This window comes from Ylistrum balloti, unplaced genomic scaffold (genome assembly GCF_031769215.1).
Source record: "Ylistrum balloti isolate Yb309-2 unplaced genomic scaffold, AGI_CSIRO_Ybal_v1 Utg370078, whole genome shotgun sequence".
Classification (NCBI taxonomy): domain Eukaryota; kingdom Metazoa; phylum Mollusca; class Bivalvia; order Pectinida; family Pectinidae; genus Ylistrum; species Ylistrum balloti.
Genome location: NW_026782116.1, coordinates 921,169 through 940,529, shown reverse-complemented (window position 1 = coordinate 940,529; position 19,361 = coordinate 921,169). Strand labels below are relative to the sequence as shown.

General features: G+C 34.6%; 1 protein-coding gene across 1 annotated transcript in view; it reads right to left on the bottom strand.

Annotated features, from left to right (window-relative positions):
• Positions 1-741: 741 nt before the first annotated feature.
• Positions 742-19,361, bottom strand: part of LOC132549811 (roquin-2-like) — a 29,952-nt gene continuing 11,332 nt past the window's right edge. The window contains exons 9-19 of the mRNA XM_060213784.1: positions 18,753-19,069; positions 17,238-17,617; positions 9,850-10,750; positions 9,543-9,661; positions 9,042-9,142; positions 7,915-8,053; positions 7,590-7,723; positions 6,664-6,790; positions 6,001-6,186; positions 5,471-5,634; positions 742-4,498 (exon numbers count right to left, since the gene is read on the bottom strand). Of these exons, the coding sequence (XP_060069767.1) occupies positions 5,491-5,634; positions 6,001-6,186; positions 6,664-6,790; positions 7,590-7,723; positions 7,915-8,053; positions 9,042-9,142; positions 9,543-9,661; positions 9,850-10,750; positions 17,238-17,617; positions 18,753-19,069 (2,548 nt within the window). The 3' untranslated portion in view covers positions 742-4,498; positions 5,471-5,490. The remainder of the gene's footprint in view (positions 4,499-5,470; positions 5,635-6,000; positions 6,187-6,663; positions 6,791-7,589; positions 7,724-7,914; positions 8,054-9,041; positions 9,143-9,542; positions 9,662-9,849; positions 10,751-17,237; positions 17,618-18,752; positions 19,070-19,361) is intronic.

The window sequence follows — 19,361 nt, the reverse complement described above, 5'->3', positions numbered from 1 at the left end:
GCAAGCATAGTAATGTTCTGGACACAAAATTTTATCAAAGGGCAGTAACTCTGTCACTGAGGGTTAAGGGCCCTGAATTTGGTACACTGCACATCTCCTTAGTATGACCAATGCTTATATTAAATTCAAAAATTAAAAAAAGTTGTGCTATGGACACACAAGGTGGTGAATATATTGCTCTCCCGAAAAATTTCTTGAACGTCATTTTAAGGCAGGGTAAGGTGGTGGCTACTTCACAGATCAATATATGGAGGGCCCATCACATGCCATTCAGAGAAATTTCGATCAAGTGTTATACCCAAGGACTCAACCAGACCAGTCCATTTCTTGACTTCCCATGAAACACAAACTGCCACGATTCATAAGCGTCACACCATGCACCTCAGATCTTCACCCGACTTCATATAGCCAATGCTCCAACCAAGTTATCGAGGCCAAACACAAAGGGGATAATTAATGCCAAAATTCATTTCCTCTGAATTAGGATGACCACAAACTTTAATACTACCAAAAGCCATCTTGGAAACAAATATTATTCTGAAAGGAATAGATGTAAACATCTACTTATCTCAGGACACAATGTGCCTTTGTAATATAATTATTCTTCAAAGCATGTTTTTGTCCAGTTAGTTGACATTTTCTTTGCGGACAGATAAACAGGCTGTTATCTATATGGTAGTGATGCTATATACCGTCAGTCTGTAATTTGAGAGGAGATACAAAAGTAACAGCAACAAGTGATCAAGGAAAACAGTTTTAATTACAAGGGAGCACTCGTAATAAACAGAGATAAATACATAGAGAATACAGTGTTTCTACATAGTGAAACACTTCTCAATAGAAAACTTGATATCACCTTACTGCATGGTGCAAGTATCCAATTTAGTATGTTTTTTGTTTTCTTCATCAAAAAGTAATATGAATGAATTCCATAGTGAAATGGTATTTTATCTAAAGTACTATCAATTCAAAAATGTTTGCAAATGTTACAAAATGACATCATAGTTTAAAAACAACTAAAGTGTTTCTGATGCTAGTAAGTGGTTTGTATAAATCAGCATATTATAAAAGCCATATTTCCATTAGGAAAAAATGTAATAACATAGCATTAATTGATACCAAAGTCTGATGCAGACATTCATTAATATATATATTTATTGAAACATGTACTGTTTGTTACTATTATTAAATGCAGGCAAAGCAATGTCCTTGTATCGTCTACAAATACAACAGTTAATATTCTGAATACTTATCCACAAAAAAGGCATAAAAGATTATAAATGATTGCTTTTCAAATGCAACAGTCTTATACGTTATCCAATACTTAGTTCATACATTACTGTAACAGCGCTTTTTAGTTTTTGAAAAGTAAATTCAAAGATGATTTCTTATTAAAATTTGCACTTTGAAGAAATGAGGTTCTGAAGAATACAATATGCTGTTTAATACATATATATATACATACACATGTTAAAATATGGACAAACTTAAACATATCCATATGTCTATAATGTCACAATTCAAAAAACCTGGTTTTGTATCCATTCAAAAGCAGATCAAACCAATGGCAGGCTGATCCATAGATAACCTGATTAAATCAGCTGTTGCTGTATTCATCACCCCATGAACAACCATGGTCGTTTTGAGGCAGGTCTCCTTGCAGTAGCTGGTGGCTACCTCACTGAACAAATAAGAAACTCATCCCAAGCCATCCAGAACAATAAGGGTGAAGTGTCTTTCCTAAAAACTCACCCACATCGGCACATACCGGTCAAATTCTCAGTTAAAAAAGAAAAAAAAAACAACTCATCAGTAAGAGGCGTCAAACCATGCACCTCGGATCTTCACATGAGGTTACATAGGCCAACACTACTGACAGAGATATCATGGCCTCTTGAATAATGTGTCAATAACCTATAATATTGTGAGTCGTTGAAGAACTTGGAAAAACTTGGTATACCTTCAGTAGTGTTCTCACAAAGATTAGAACTCTCAACAAACAAAGCCAAATTGAATATGGAAAATTGAATGGATACAGAAGCAGATCTTTAGTCTGATGACAAGCCATTTTGTACAAATAATTCCGAGCTTTCAAGTGATTCACTTTTTACTTTAGCCCTCTAATAAACATGGACTACAACTCCACTATCATAAAAATGTTCCAACATTATGTCATACAAGGCTAAGAGTAAGTTGGTCTTACTGTACTTCTTTTCCCTAATACATATTAAACATGTATTATTCAATAACAATCACCTTTCTTGAAAGTCAGCCTATCTCAGTATGGTATTGATCAGTATTTCTTAATTTTCTCTGATCGTTTTAGGATTACTAGGTAACAAAGGTTCATTTCTACCGGCTACCTATACTTAACATTTAAGGATGTACTCTAGAAGTGAAAAAATTCCAGTATTTAACTGGTGATGATTTTTTGAAAGGTTAGATTTAAAAAAGTAATTTAAAAGCAAAAACTTACTATTTTGCTGCACTTCTTTTTCTGATGCAGGCATTAGAATATGTGTTATAGGAAAAATTTCATTTTCACAAAGTGTACTTCATTTATCCTTAATAAAAGACATTATTTTTGAAGCAATTTTTTTTTCCAAAATAAATATTCATATTTGATTTTAATAGTATGATACTTTGATATCATGAAATCAACAATGTGAAGATTTTCATTTTTTTTAATCAACAAGCTTAAATCTGCATTATAACCAAAAAATTAAAATTTTGAAAACAAAATTCATATCAAATGGACACAGCAGTAATCCAATCCAATCCCCTACATTTTATACACTGAAATTTGTTTCATTAACTTGGATCAATACCATACACTTTGGTACACCTTAATCACATTTCCAATCACTCAGTAATTTAAGGGAAAACTAAACAGTATACTTGTGGTGAAATACAAAAAGTAAATCTCTACACAAAATGCATAAAAAAGCTTAATATGGAAAAACATTAAAAAGCGTGATTCCTTGGCAGATGTGCATATTAATGTATGAAGGCTAGTGCTACCAGCTGCAAAACTTAGGGTTCCATAACTAGACTGTTAGCAATAGCTTCTATATAAATGTCTCTGGTAATAAATTCATTGGGTACAAAGTAATGTGTGATGCTATATATACACAAATCATACAAAAATTATGTGACAGCTATGTCACTAGTTCCTTATTCTTGTCATAGGGCATGAAATCGAACATTCCAAATAGTAAAAACGCAACATGCATTATAAGCTTATTTGACAACAATCTGTCAAAACAGTTGTGATACACAACCTGATATTCAAGTGAACTCAGTGTAATTAACAAAATATAAAATAGAAATTTAGAGAATTTCAGCCCACAGAATTAAACACAATTTTTTCCACATAAGCATAACTTAAAATTTTTTCATCCTTTTTTCATGATCATTGAAAAACATTCACAAAGACAAAATTCAACCTTTTTTCCTTCAACTCAATTCATATAAAATGTAATAAGTCTATGTTAATACACTTCTTAGAAAAATAATACAAATACTTTTACACGTGTCTCTAAGTGAACTAGTGTTGTAATTAAATTTGTGATTAATACGCAGATTGAACCCACTGTCTGTGCAAGGTGGACAAATCATGATAACTTCCATCACAAAGAGAGACAGACTCGAACTCGTCTATCCAAAGAATAGCATATCAGACATTGCAACAGAGATGATCTACTGATTTATAAAATTAGTCTGTTCATCATACTGTACAAAGTGCTAGTGTTGTGAAGTTCATTTCTATATGATTTGTTAAGTCTATTAGTTCCACTCTAATCTTTGCCATATGACAAGGGAAATCAAACATTCAGAAACTCTTCAAGCATCAAGCACAGTCGTGAAAAATCTTTAAAATAAAAACGTTACCACATATTTCTATTTGCCAAGACTAAATGCAAATAATTCAATAAAGTTTGAAAACAGCGAAAAGTAATACACAAATATATCAAACCTCATTAACAAAAATAACAAGATATTGTTTATTCCATAAACTCATTCTACCCCTAAAATTAGATATAATAACAGTTAATCACTTTGTGTATCATTCTACCCCTAAAGGTAGATATGACAACAATAAATCACTTTGTGTATCATTCTACCCCTAAAGGTAGATATGACAACAATAAATCACTTTGTGTATCATTCTAACCTTAAATGTAGATATGATAACAGTTACTCAGTTCAGGTAAGTACAGACAAGGAGAATGTTTATCACATCAACACATCCTTGTGATAAAAGATTTTTCTCCTATAATTTCAAAGCAATTCACAGTTATTGATATCTCACATGAGTCAAAATGTTTTATCAATTATTCTAACAACATATCAACATGACACACCAATACACAATAATGGGGTCTATAATGACATTTATCTTGTAACAACCCTTATATTATCTTCATATTCATAAGCGTTTCTCCTCATTCAGCTTACTTCATTCGGGGTTAGTGGCCACACAGCACACAGTTTAATTCTGTAAAGAACAAAAGTCTTTCTAATACATCTAAAACACTCCGAATACATTATAAAACTCTATGAACTGTAAATGATTGGAACCTTACTCAATATTAAATAATTCAGTAATTGTTCTCTTCTCATGCATGTAATGATATAACAAAAAATATAATCATTCCTAAAGAAAGTAGAATTTTCAATAATTTGCTCAATTTCCCCTACTGGGCCCAACAACTCCTGCCCTAAAGGGCTGGGACCCACCATTACTAGAAACCTGATTCCCTTTCACCCAACAAGGCTTCGGACCAACTTTACACAAAATCCAAATCATTCCCACTGAAGGATTTTAAAGAGTTTGCACTTGTTCTCCCTATTTGGCTCTGCTCTTCCCCCTGCAATATCTTTACCAACCTGATTCCATTTGACCATGTTCTCCGCTGAAAGCCAAAAGACAGTAATGGAGGACCTAAAACCTGTTTAATAAACCAACCATCCTTCAGACAACATTTGGGCAAAATCCAATCATTCATACAGGAGGTGTAGGATTTTGAAGAAATTGCTCCAATTCCCCTTTTGGGCCCTGCCCCAATGGGCTGAGACCCACCATTTATAAAAAATTGGCCCCCTTCTCCCAAGGATGCTTCACATTTATAATCATATTATCATGGACACATTTTTCCCGCAATTGCCATTACATGAAATGATCAGTACTTTCTTGCCTTACTTGGACGCATCTAAACAAGTAGTCATGATTTTGGGCAATGGAAACTCTGATATTTCAAAATTCAATTTATTTTCACAAGTATACATTTGTATAATTTGAAAAGTTCAACAATTCTAATTTTGTGTCAACTGACTGAAGGCTTTCTGCAAATCATTGTTAAGAAGATCCCGGTGAAAAACTTATTATCAAGTGAGTGAACAAGAAAACCCCATGAATGAACATTCCCGAAGTAGCCAATAATATACAGACATTCTCATGTACACTTACAGGCAACAAAAAGGAGTAACTCAGGCCTGTAAGTTTGCACTGCTTGGGATTTCCCCACCAAAGACATCCTTTAGGAGCTGTTCTTCCTGTTGGGTGAGTGGCCCACTAGGTTTGTCCACTCCGATTGGTACATGCTTTAACAGTTCTCGCAAGTCATCCATTGTCTGTGATACAATGAAAAAGCATATACCAAAATGTGTAACCTAAATCTAAGATATAACTGAAGCGAGAAACACAATACACATAGTTACTTTCTTAAAACCAATGATCCTTCGAGGTATCTCATCGGCAGTCATTGTGTAAACACAATTTATCTTAGCTTCACAGCAAACCCTATGTATAACAGTGCTTTTTAATGGCAATAAATTACCATTCCTACCCATATGGCCTTTGAAGAAAAGATTGTAAGAAAATATTAATATACTGTCAGATCATGGTTTATGCATAGACACTGTTCCACACTATCTATACAAACATATACTGCATAAAGCTGTTGCCTACCTAGTGTGATACATGCAAGAGAAGTTTACCTGTCCACGTGTGTATGCAGCCTTGAGAAGTTCAAAACTGCTCCAGATGCCTGGAGGGTTGTGAGGACTGTCCGTCTTTACAGGGACAGCAACAGGTACTGGGACAACTACCTCAACAGCTGGATGAATGTCAGGCTTTATGATTGGAGCTTCTGCAACTGGTTGTGGCACAGTTTTCTCAGTTTGCTGAAAACATAAAATCATTCTGTAACTCATGATAGTATCTGCGAAAAATAGCCAGATGTGCAACACAAAATTTGAGATGTAGTTTAGGCTGTGATTGTCACTTTCAAGGTGAGGTTATCATTTGTAAACTAAGGACCCAGGGTCTTTAAGTCAATGTGTATTTCTATCAATCATGAGAAACCTTCATGTTTTATTTGCAAAGATGCCTCCAGTACTTCCTGAAGAGTGAAAACTAACAACATAATTGAAACCTGTTGGCAGTCTTGATATCTGATTAACCCCAAAATGAAAATAGGCACAACTAGCAATCATTGAGAATTTACTTGGCAATTTTGTCTGTAAGCAAGGTTTTGTGGTCCTAACATATAGGAATTTACATTGTGAGGGACAAGACCTTTGAAATGTGAATGTTTGGCATTTATTAAACCCTAGTTAGAAACCAGTCATGTCTTATCAAAGCAGACAGGATTATCGTACCAGTGATATCTGCAACTCTACAGCTTTTAGCTCACAAGCCAAAAACTCATTCTCTGTATCAGCCTTGAGAGCTTGTTGTTCTAGTCGACTCAGCTCTCTTTGTACACAGTTCTCCAACTCACTGGGCCTGCAACATACCAACACCATTACAGTGGTTACAAAGGGCATATGAACATAATTATACAGAGGATCTTACCTGTGTTTCCAGTTATATGAAATTTATGAAATGAGTCCTAGAATTTTTCATTTTATCAAGCCTATAGCAAGATAAAATGATAAGGTTGTGACAAAGTTCACAAATCTCATATATGAAAATAAATCAATTTAACATTTTGTTCATCACATAATTTGAAATACTTTAGCAACATCCCTGAAAGCAGCATTTCCTTAAGCTGATATAAAATCTACTGACAATACTCTCACTAGTTATCTCATTTCTTTTCCAATCACAACTCTGCTACATTTTTTAACTGATAGTATTTGTGTGTAATAACAAAAATTTATGTAATGTGTTTAATTGCACTGACAGCAGGTGTTCACATGATATACATATTGTGCATAAGCTTTAAACTTTAATTTCAAATGTGGTCAAGAATGAACTTTGACATTTAACTATGACAAATCTGATCAGGTTTACAACTTGATGGTGTGAAGCTGTAGTATGAATATAATTCCATCTGTCCTGGGGTTTATGAAATATCCTGTACTCAATACACAGTAGTGGATGACAAAGTCATTACTTTATATACATCTTCTGAATCGAGGGGGAGGATCCTTTAACTTTTACAATCGTTTTATGATCAATGATGCATTAGCAGTTACCAACAATTAGACACTTTGCCTACATGGCTAGTCAGATGATTTCTTCCTCTGTGATCAATATAATATATATCACTTAAGTGGCATCTACTAGTGTGCAAGCTTACCTCCTCCACCTGGCAGTGTTGGCTGTATTGGATGTCTCCACCACAGGTGACATGTAACTGGGCTGGGCCTTGGCTGTGGGCTTTGGGTGGTCTAATGGTGTAACAGCAGTCACAGGAGTCACCTTTTTCATTACCTGATTGTACCAACAATATTGTTTTGAAATTGAAATTTGAAAACAGAAGACATAATTAAATAATACCTACAGAAATCAATAACTGATTTCAAATTCATAGATACAAACATGTTCAGTATATCATATATACCACTTAATTCTTGAGGAGTACCAATGACATTTGAAATATTGAAATTGAGCCCACTACTTACATCATTGGCTGTGACTTGAACAGGTTCAGTATTTTTGTACTTGGTCCTTGCAGATCGTGAAATGGGACCAAAACGAGACACCATTGGGGTGGAGTCAAACGGTATAATGGCATCATCTTCCCTACGATCCAAGGCACGGCTATTCAAAATAAATGGTTTATCATTGATTACTTCAAAAACTCTCTAACCTAATTATATTCATGTATACTACAGTTCAACCTCCAACACCATCTATATATAAAAATACCTGTCTATAAAGTCCACAGGTTTCAAATTCCAATGTTTGTTGGTTTTATTGCCCCTTGAACAGCCAGGTTTCATTTTGAGAGAGGTCAGCTTGTAGAAGCTACCTCACTGAACAATATACAGGAGGCCCTTCACATGCCAGTCAAAGCAACTATGGTAAAGAGTCCTACCAAAGTACACAACTACATCTGCACCAATCAGTTCAACTATTAGTTTTCTGAGAAACACACCACCATGGGTAGGGAGCGTCCCAACGTAATACAAATCATGATGATTGAACCTCTTTAAAACCTTTTAAAAAGGGGAACTTTTCTCTGCTTTCTTGGATGGTATTTATAAGTATATTTGACTGTATACACCTTATGCTAATAAAAATCTGCCAATAAACCAGAAAAGATCACTGAGTTTTCATGGATGTTAACATTATTCACACTAGAGCTCATTTAAACTGAGGAATGCTCCCCCAAAACAACTTCACAAGAAACCAAATCTTATCTCTGAAATGAAGGGGTTTGGAGCCCTGAATTTGGTACATTGAACATCCTCTTAGTATGACCTGTGTATACATTGAGCTTCATTATCCTACAAAGGGAAATAACTCTGCAATTAAAGAGTTGCATGCCTGAATTTGGAACACTGCAAATCCTGTTAGTATGACCTATGTATACACCAAATTTTCAGATCTGAGCTCAAATGAAAGCAGTTATGCTTTGATAATGATGGTGTTGCTGGCCCTGACTTTGTACAGCAATGCATACACCAAGTTTCAATGTCCAAGTTTAAATTCAAAATTGTGAAATCAAGCTAAAAAAGAAGCCGAAAAAACAAGCTGAAAAGGCCTGCCAAACATACCACTAAAAAAAAAGGAAGAAAATTTATACCTTAATGGAAAGATGAACTGATCCATAGGTTCGATTGGGGTTGGTTCATCTGGGATGTCATGGAGCCAATTCAACATAAACTCAGTGCTGTTTATCTGCTCCTTTTGTTGAAAATAATAATGGAAATTCTTTTTTAAAAATTGTTAAGATATCACACAACATATGTACTGGTGGGGTTTTCTACAACACAGGTCAGTTGTCCTCAATATACCATAATTGTCCTACAATAATTATAAGTTTACCAGTTTCAGGATTACATAGTACATGTATGTAGCATAAATATAATTCATCATCCATATACTTAACTCAAAATAATAAACTACATACTTTTGTAAGAGCTCACCACAACCATTGGAGATGTAGAGAATGGATCTGACTACCAACTTGTAAACCAATGCAACTTGTTACCAGACTGATACATCAAAGTGTATGTAGCTATTGATGAAATATAATGAAGACTATTGAAACTGAAAATGTGAATTCAAATTGATTCAAACTGACCTCCTTCAGCAGGTCCTCCTCCTCACTTGCCTGGTTAGATACAGCCTGGGTGTCAGTGAAATTCCACACGACATCATCAACACCATCAATTGACCACACAGCACATCCTGTGTCCAGTGCTACAACAGCAACATGTCCAATTAGAATCTACTTACACTACAACAGTAATTAATGACAGATATCATTGGTCACATAAGTATCTATGGACATATTTCTCATCCAGTGGGAGTTAAAAACATGTGCTCTCTACTGCTATGAATATGACTGTTAGATATTGTTGTAAAGATTAATCTGCTAGATGACTTACCAGCTGGGGTATCACTAGGGTTGGATATAGTAGATGTATTTCTGGAGACATGTTCAATTAAGTGGCGCTGGTGTGCATAAATGTTATCTGGCTTAAGGTTGGACGACTCCGATATCTCTCTGTCATTCTTTGTGTGGAATGTCCTGTTCCTATTACTGTTATTGCTTGCTCTCCAATAGGAAACATCAGATTTGTTATGACCACTTGTCTTGCCAGTAGAATTTGTCATGTTTTGAACTTGGTCACGGTTACCATATGCCTGTGACTTGTCCCATTTCTGGACAGAAAAAGAGGATCCTAATGTTGAATGTGGTGCTGAGCCAGTCATGTCACAACTTTCTTCAGAGGTATGGTGAGCTCCAAAGTTGGCTGGCTGTACCATTACCCATTTAGAGGAGCTGGATATTTCTTGTTGATGAGAAAAATCAGAACTAGCAATACTATAATTTTGGTTGGTCACTTTATACTCCTCCACACCTAGAATCTCCTTTGTTGGCTGTTTTGAGGATGTTAACAACTGACTTTTGTTGTAGTCTCGCTGCCAACTTGAACCACGTTTTTTGTCTACTTGAGCTGAACCATGTCTACCTGCAGGAGACCCTTCACATCCTTGCTCTGAAAGAGTTCCAATCATACTTCTCTGTCCTGTCATCATCTTAAATAAATCCTGTTCCTCACTCTGAGAAGATTGCAAACTGCCCTGATAGAGGCCCAGGCTGCTGTGGAACATGCTCTTTTTAGAATGAATATCGCCACGAAGCATGTCATCTGCATCAGATTGTGGTAATACATTACTTGAATATGTAGGTGTCTCACTATTTGTAAGAAGATCATCAGCTGGGTTGAACAGTCGATTTAAAATTTCTGCTCGGCGATGATGTAGATCATTTAGAATTTTAGCCTGCAGAAAAAAATAAAAAAAATAGTACTAGTTAGTGATATACTGGAGTAGCTGGTTATTATTATGCTGTATGTAACCACCTGAACTAATAAAAACTTTTCATTTGCAATCCATTTTCTTTTATGTGGCTTCAGATTAAGTTTATCAATAAAGGTTGATACACTTTATCTATAAATTGTATGTACCACTAAACATCATATTTAACATCTGATATTTCTATTGCATTTCTTTTTTTTCCCCGCTCTAGACTGATTCTTTTTTTTCTTTTTTTTTCAAAGGATCTATTCAACCACATTTAAAAACAACATATAAATAAATCATTAATTTTGAGTGTTAATTTCCTAGAACAATTACTCACAATTACCATGTCTATCTGAAAGGACAAGATCAACACAATTGTTTGTATTTTATTTAATAGTTAATCAAGTGATCATGAAGTTGAACAAATGTTGAATACAGTCAAAGAAGTAGGTACAGGTCAGCTCTGACAGTACCAGAACAAATTTTGAAAGGCCAGCAAGCGCTTCAATTAAAACTCAGAAAGGAAGGGAGAAACTCTCAATTTATACCAAATAAAATGGTTTCTACAAGTATTTCTATGAAATATCAAATGTTATCATGTCTGTAGCTTGCAGAACATATCCTTTTACTAGCTTCCAAATGATATTTTTTTCCTTAGAGTTTTGTATGAAGAGCTTGTCCCAGGCAAAGTTTTCACAAAATGTGGGTTTCATTTGCAGATTTTTGAAATGGTGTGAATCTTAAACAAAAAGTTCACTTGACCTTAATTTTACCAATCAATTAAGATTAATATCTGTTGTAGCAGCATAACAGAGGTTTTATCAACTGAACAAATTTGTTATGGCCAAAATATACCAGTAGTTTGTCAAATAATGACTGCTTTTTTAATTACCTTTGAATTAAAAATAAAACTAATGACCAATATACTCTTTGACATTATAGATACAAAATTAACATGGTATCCATATTCAGGAAGTGGCATGTTGTGAATTAAAACTTGTATACGAGATATGAATAAACTAAATGGCCGCTTTGGTATACAAGTCACGTGACCAATGAAATATACCAATTTGACTGTATTTACATAGTTTGTATCACAAGTACAAAGTGACATTTACATCGAGTTATAGGTTGAATATCACCTACTAGATAATTTACCTGGATAGAGTTGCCACCTGTTGAGCCTTGTTGTCCTGTCCATATCTCATCACTGCTTGGCTTACAACCCCACAATTTTTCCCTAACCTAGCTAAAGCAAGTCTTTATTATCATAACGGCTACTTATCAATCCTTACCAAACCTCTCATACACAGGGGCAAATTTTAATATTGTCAAATATCTGCTCTCCAAATGATTATAATCTTGCTGTAGACATACCATAAAATTTTAGAGCCCCTCTTCTGTGCTTGTTTTAGACTTTACTAAACATACATTTTACCTAATCATGACAGTAACAGGACATAACAAAATAAAAAACAACGAAGTTCTTTTGACCTTCTTACCATGAATGTACAGCCTCCTCAACATGCACATTTTCAATTCAAATGTTTTTAAGACTATTTGCTTCCAATTTCGCATTGTTTCCTCAACGTTTGTCACCACTAACACCATATATTAATAAAATATTCTTCAAGCAATACACCATGTCTAGAAAGAAATGCATTCATAAATACGGCTGTTTAGAGGCAAATGTGTTGATCCCTCGGGGATTATATGACACCTTGATATAATTTTCAATTCTTGATAAAAACTTTCATCATATTATGAAATTAAGAATAAGGTAGTTTTTCAAAGCCAGTTTGATCACTAAAACTTTGGAAAAAATAAGATTGCACTGTAAATAAAGCACAAAATGATTTAAAACATTGCCAACACATCAACCTTAAACAGTCTTTTAAACATCATTTTTGGTGGAAATATTTTTTTTGATGAATTTTGTAAATTGAATCTTATTCAGAGAAATTCTGGATGAATTGTTTGTCACCTAGACATAAACATTTATTTTTCTGTGTGTACAAAATATATTAACCTCTATTTCTAGATTAAGCAGTGATAAGAAATGCTAAAAGTACAGGATCAATGATGCCAATACATTTATTACCTTGCGCAAAGTGATTTTAATGAATGTATTAATTCAATTTCATGACAATGATAAAATAAACACAGCCTATTGTATAATTGTATAATAACTCATATTCTTATCAAACTACGACCATGTTTTGAATCCAAAACGAGCATCACCTTGGACTGTTTTTGAGATGTTTGCATTGCAAGAAGAATGATGACCATCAGAGAAGAAACAAAGAGTGTTGCATGATTATTAAGCCAGGGGAACACCCTCAAGTATCTGACATCGATACTGAGTCTGATCCAAGTGCAACACAAGCTTTGGCTTTATCAGAATGAATAGTTTTGTAGTCCTTCTTGATACTACTTGTGTTAAGTTATGGTCTAAAATACCCATTATGGTGTAAATAAAAGAAAAATGGTAGTTACCAGAATATTTGACAATATGCAACATTAGTGTCTTTTTTTCATGGGATTTTATTTTTTCCCCTTATTTCTGAAAGTTTACATAATCACAAAAGAGTGCAATATGATATAAACGCTTAGTTTAAAACAATTTTTTAAAAATAAATGATTAAATATTTGTTTAACATTTTTTTATCAAGCCCATTTAGCCAAATGCAAGAGTTGGTTTTATCATTGGTGGTCTTGGGTGTCATAGCTACATGAACTTGACATTTGAGATAAACTATTGAATCAAGATTGTGACATACCATTAAATCACAGGCAACAGTTCATCCAAATGATACAGACATAATACCAGCTTATCACAGTGCATTGTGTATGGACTTACAGAACTATGTCACCAAGAATAAAGGTGGCAATGAAAAATCCTGAATTGTTTCTAAAAAGTTCAGGGCATTTAATTGCAAGAAGGTTACAGACATGAAATTCTATTCTGCACCTGCTATTTAGAGAGAATGATTAAAAGTAGGAAACAAAGTCAGACTTGTGATTCTGTTCAATGCTTCATTTAATATAATAGACATTTTTGTCCTAACCATTCCTGTTCCTGTTTTGATGGAGTAAGCCAAACATAAAAAATTAAATCAAATCCAAATTATTCCATCCACAAACAGGCTTTACAACACTAGCACACATTTAACCTCTCTAAATCAATACATCAAAAATTAAATTGGAAAGAATGTAGTAAATTTACAAATACTAACAAATATTACTTTAATTCACTGAATAATCATCTTGTGTCACCTCTCTAAATCAATATATAGATAAATTAAGATTGGAAAGAATATATGTGCAGTGACTTAAAAATGTAACCAAATATCATTTAATTCACTGAACAGCAATCTTGAATCACCTCTCTTATTTAATATGTACAGAAATTAAATTGGAAAGAATGGATGTGTAGTAAATTTACATAAGTAAACAAATATTACTCTGATTCACTGAATACCATAAAAATGATCACGCGTCCTGACGGATGCTTTATAATGACAAAAGGTCATTGGTTATACCTATGAGATTTACACTTTCATCATAACACTGATCAGGTTGTCACATTTTGCCGCTAGTACAACAATACTGTCGTTAAAATTGTGACAATAGGATATCATTCATCTAAGTCTCATCAAATTCCAACAAAATCATTCAACCTACCTCCTCTCATTAGAAAAAGGAGCAAATCAATGCAAAATGAATCTATTATCAGGTAAGAATATCATGATCACAAATTCCTATTAATCTATTTTCCTATACTCTAGTCTACATGAATGAATTTGAACAGCATCATATCAAAACATTACAACTTTTTTGTAACTGCCTTTGTTCCAATATAATGGAGCACAGGACATCATATTTACATTAAAAAAAAACATTACTTTTTCATATATATTCACATATGTTGCTATTAAATGTTCTTTTGTCATATTTGTACATTTGAGAATTGGGGTTTTAGTCCGCAACTAATCTGTTTATCACAGTACTGCTTGTGGTGTTCGCGACCAGGTGTTGATGGTAGCAGTCTTTACGTGGCTGATTCACAACCTTTCATATTACTTCCTTTAATATTTTCACTTCAAACCCCAAGATTTTTTCTGTCACAAAACATATAAGATCAAAAACATGATCAAATTAAGGATATCAATCAAAATCACTTCAGATATACATAAAAACACATTTAAACCTGGACTTCTTGATCTGAGTGAATGTTATATTTACAACACAACCTCACTATAATAACATGCAATGCTTTCACAACTTTCTATACATTCAACACAACCCAGCAGGCAACAATATCCTCAAAATATCATCACACACACACACATATATATACACAACACTGTCTTACTTATGTACAGCTTAGAAAGTCAAATATTTTCTTGATTAGTATTTATAAAAAGAATACTGTCACTAAGACGGTACGTTACATATCTGATCTACTGTCTCTGTATGTACTTGAAAACCAAGCTCTTTGAATACAAATCAAGCAACTACAACTATCGAACAACGGTGAATATAGAGAAAAAAATTATTTTAACTAGTAACAGGTTATTTAGGGCAAAGTTTTTTTTGGTAAATTGTCAAGCTGCTTGAAGACAAGCAATTTATTAACTTGTGTTATCGGGCGCGTAGTAATCGTGGTACTCAATGCTCTCAACCTGAAATATTGAAGCGAGTGGGTGACAGCAGTATGCACTTCCTGTTGCCTGCAAGAAACAGAAATATGGTGAGAGAGATGGAGAACATGCCAACATACCGAGGTGTACACATTATATATATCACAGACACATCCATCATTTTCAATAAAAATTTAGAAAAAAAAGTCCTGTTTTTGTCTGGTGTGGATGGACAAAACAAGACCTGCACTGTCTATAACAATGAATCTGTATCTATTATCATAAAACTTTTCAACAGCTTTATCTCTGCCATTGATTCATTGTATATCGTAAAACCATCAGTATTCCTGGCATGACCTCAACACTATGCAAATTTCTACTTTAAATAGGAATGCTAACCAATGCATGAACTCAACAAATTGATCCAGGGATGAAGACAAAACCACAACATATATCCTGTGAGAGTAAGGCTCTACCACTGACATTGGAGAACAGTTCTATTGGCTCGTTTTGGGCAAAGTACAACCAGAGATGAAGTGCTTCTAAACAAAGAAACCTTTGACTTTTTCTGGAAACAAGAACCATTTTCCTTACACATTTTTATATATAGCCAAGAGAAGCTGTGTATCAAATGAAATTTCATAAGGTCATACTGCTTCATGCTTCAATCTTAAATGTTTTAATAAAACTTTTTCCAGTAGTCCAAAAGTATGAATATTCTATCTGATTGGTAAAGAGTTGAAGGTAGAGTCTGAACAGCATCTGCTACAAGATACCTGCAAAATCTGTTGATATGTTTTGAAAACATTTCACTATGTCTAGTATGTCAAAACAGGTCAACAAAGCAACTTTGTGCTGACATCATTCTACAGATGTTGTCTAGTCAGCCCTACCTTCAACTTTGATTTCTTTATTGAACTTGGGTCTGTATTTCTATGGAATCCATCAGCGGAGGACTACCACAACATTAGAAATATCTACACTGACATTTCTTTGTATAGTTATTTGTGAAGAGTACACCTGACTTAAAAGTGATAATTGGAAAGTGAAGCTAGTTTATTGCTGTTTTTGTTAAAGATAAACATCTTCTCAAAATATGTCTATTCTAAACAGCTGAATTCCATTCTGAACATTAGTTTGCCCTATCCTTGTCATAAGTTTAAGCAAATATCTCAATTTGCAAGGAAAACCTCGGCTATAGGAAAAGAGGATGTTTTTAAACATCATAAATATTTGACAACTTTCAATTAAGGCAAGGTCACAGTAACTGGTGTTTGCAAAGTATTGAACAAATGTTTGGTACAACAGAGAAAACGCTATCAAACTAGCGCAGAAACCATACAGGTCACAAACAACTAGATATAGATAAATAGATATATGTCTATATATATATATATATCATATACATGGTCTAAACGAAACATTGTGTGGCTTTTTACAAAGTTAAAACAGTGTATGCATTACTGCATGAAAACCTCACAATGTTTTTACAATGGAAATTTTGAAGTCGACCGTCACATGCTACTACTACAGCATGGCTATTAGCCAACACAGTACTTCACATGATCATGTCGTTACATATATATTAGGGAATGCCAAATACATATACACATACACCACCAGTCTACACATAGCCGAGCGGAGTACAGATCTGCCTGTCATTGGTTTGTGTGTTGTACATGTGTCCGTCTGTATCTCTATCCCTGCAGCTCCATACATCATCTTCTTAATATAATGGCTGATGTTTACACTGAAAACGGTGCACCGACACCTATCGCCTTACTTACCTTTTGCTGTAAATAAAATGGGGTGGCACTAATTACCTGCCCTTGCCCAGGTGGCATTGTTCCAAGTTGATAGTTTAATCCTTCTGGGTAGTTTCCTACAACAGGGTAGATTTGGTCCTCTGGTGTAAGGGGCCTGGATCCTCCACCTTGAAATGGCTCAGCGTATGGGTTGAGGGCACTGGAGTTGTGCGGGTAGTTGTAATTTACAAAGCCAATTGGAGGTTGTTGCTGTTGCTGTTGTGGGAAAGGCATTCTCGTCAGGCCAGGATCTACTGGCTGTCTAAAAGGTACACCACCGGTATACTGGACTTGTGGTTGTGGTTGAGGCTGGTTGTTGTACTGGGGTCTGTAGGGACCCGTCATATACCTTGGCATGGATTGAAATCCTGGTCTGCCAGTCATTACATTCTGGCCACCTGTCGAAAAATTTTATACACATTAATTAAGAAGTCTTTTATCCTTTTATAAGCTCCTTATTGATAATTGACTAGAACATGACAAGATATAGAACTTTCTCAGTGTTTCTTTGGATAACACTGGCTTATGAAGGGCCGCAATAGCTTAGTCAATATAGCATCAGACTTAACCTCAGGTGAAAATGCAAGATGTGCGGTATAATGTCTACTCATAGTGTCTCTCAGGAAGCTGTACTGAGGTGTTGTGTTCTTTGACAAGACACTTTACAACAATTACTTTGTTCAATGAAATTGCCCTCAGTAATTAAAAAGAGATCCCATCTAAATATGACCATGGCTTTAATAAACCTAGTCAACTGATTCAGAGTACCCCCCTTGTAAACACACCCTCACTTTTTCAGGGAAAGAAGGTGATTATACTTAACCAAAGGCAGTAAAAGGGGTGACTTTTTTCTTCCAATAAATTTATTTTTACCTACCTAACAATTGCTTCTATTTGCATTTTTTGTATTCCCAAAAATTTTCTTTATGAACAACAATACTAAGACAATAAAAATAAAAAATAAAAAAAAAACAAAAAAAAAAAAGATTATCAAAACACTTACATGTTCAACTGTTCGAAAAGGACAGGTTTTATCTTATTCTCTTTATGTCGGATATCAGAACGAACCAGATGCCATAAGCATATGTCCTTTTTCATGTGTATTGGTGGAAGTCAGCATTGACATATTAGTATGCTGAGTGAGGATTGAGACTTGTCATCAAACTATGGACTTAATTCATTTTTTTTTTAAATTGGTCTTACATCCAATAACCAGGGAACAGCCTAGATGTGATTATCTTACCAAAACATGTAATGCCATTCTTCTTTAGTTTGGCCATTAATAGATAGATAATGACTGGTAACTGTCAATTCAACACTGAACACTGTTAATTAGGCCTAGTGTGAAGACATGTGTTTGTGTACAGAAGACAAATAAATATGGATTAATTGGATTGGTAAGTGAATGATAAACATGTCTGATGGCAAAGAAAACAAACAAGAAGTGACAAAAATTATACAATGATTTTCCTAAGATACCAAGAGATACATGCTTAACCAGTCCCTCAACCAAGAGCTCCTGTGGAATCATACCTCCAAATACTGGTCTAGATCCTGCTGGTACTCCAGGGCCATGGGTCCTCTGAGTAGGGGGTCTCTGTCCCTGGTACATGTCTAGAGGGTAGGGACTACGCGGCACTTGTACAGGTGGGGGCTGCATGGTATTTGGGGGTGGAATAAGAGGTGCCATTCCAGGTACTACTATAGAGCTCATCCGTGGTCCTGTCTCTGAGGATTCTGTCATCTTGTCTGATGTCAATCCCTTGGCCTGAGCAAAGGTTAGTGAAGACATTGACTTTGCCAAAGAAGTCAGCACTTTGGCTGTCACAACATCAGGCAGAGGTTTACTCCTGTAAACAAAGTTGCTTATTATTTGGTGTCATCACCTTGACAATATGATAACAATATGACAGCTGTTGGAGATAACCATATCCTACCAGTTTATGACATATATTAACCTAAAATGTGTTATAGTCTGAATGTCTTGTACCCAGAACAGTGAAAATTTCAATGTTCCTTTTAAACTTGTATCCGTTTTAATCAATTTCATCAACCACTTTTGGTTTTGTATGATATATGGAAGTATTAACTGACACACTCTTCATACTACATAGCAATGTCCCAACTGTCTACAATTCTAGC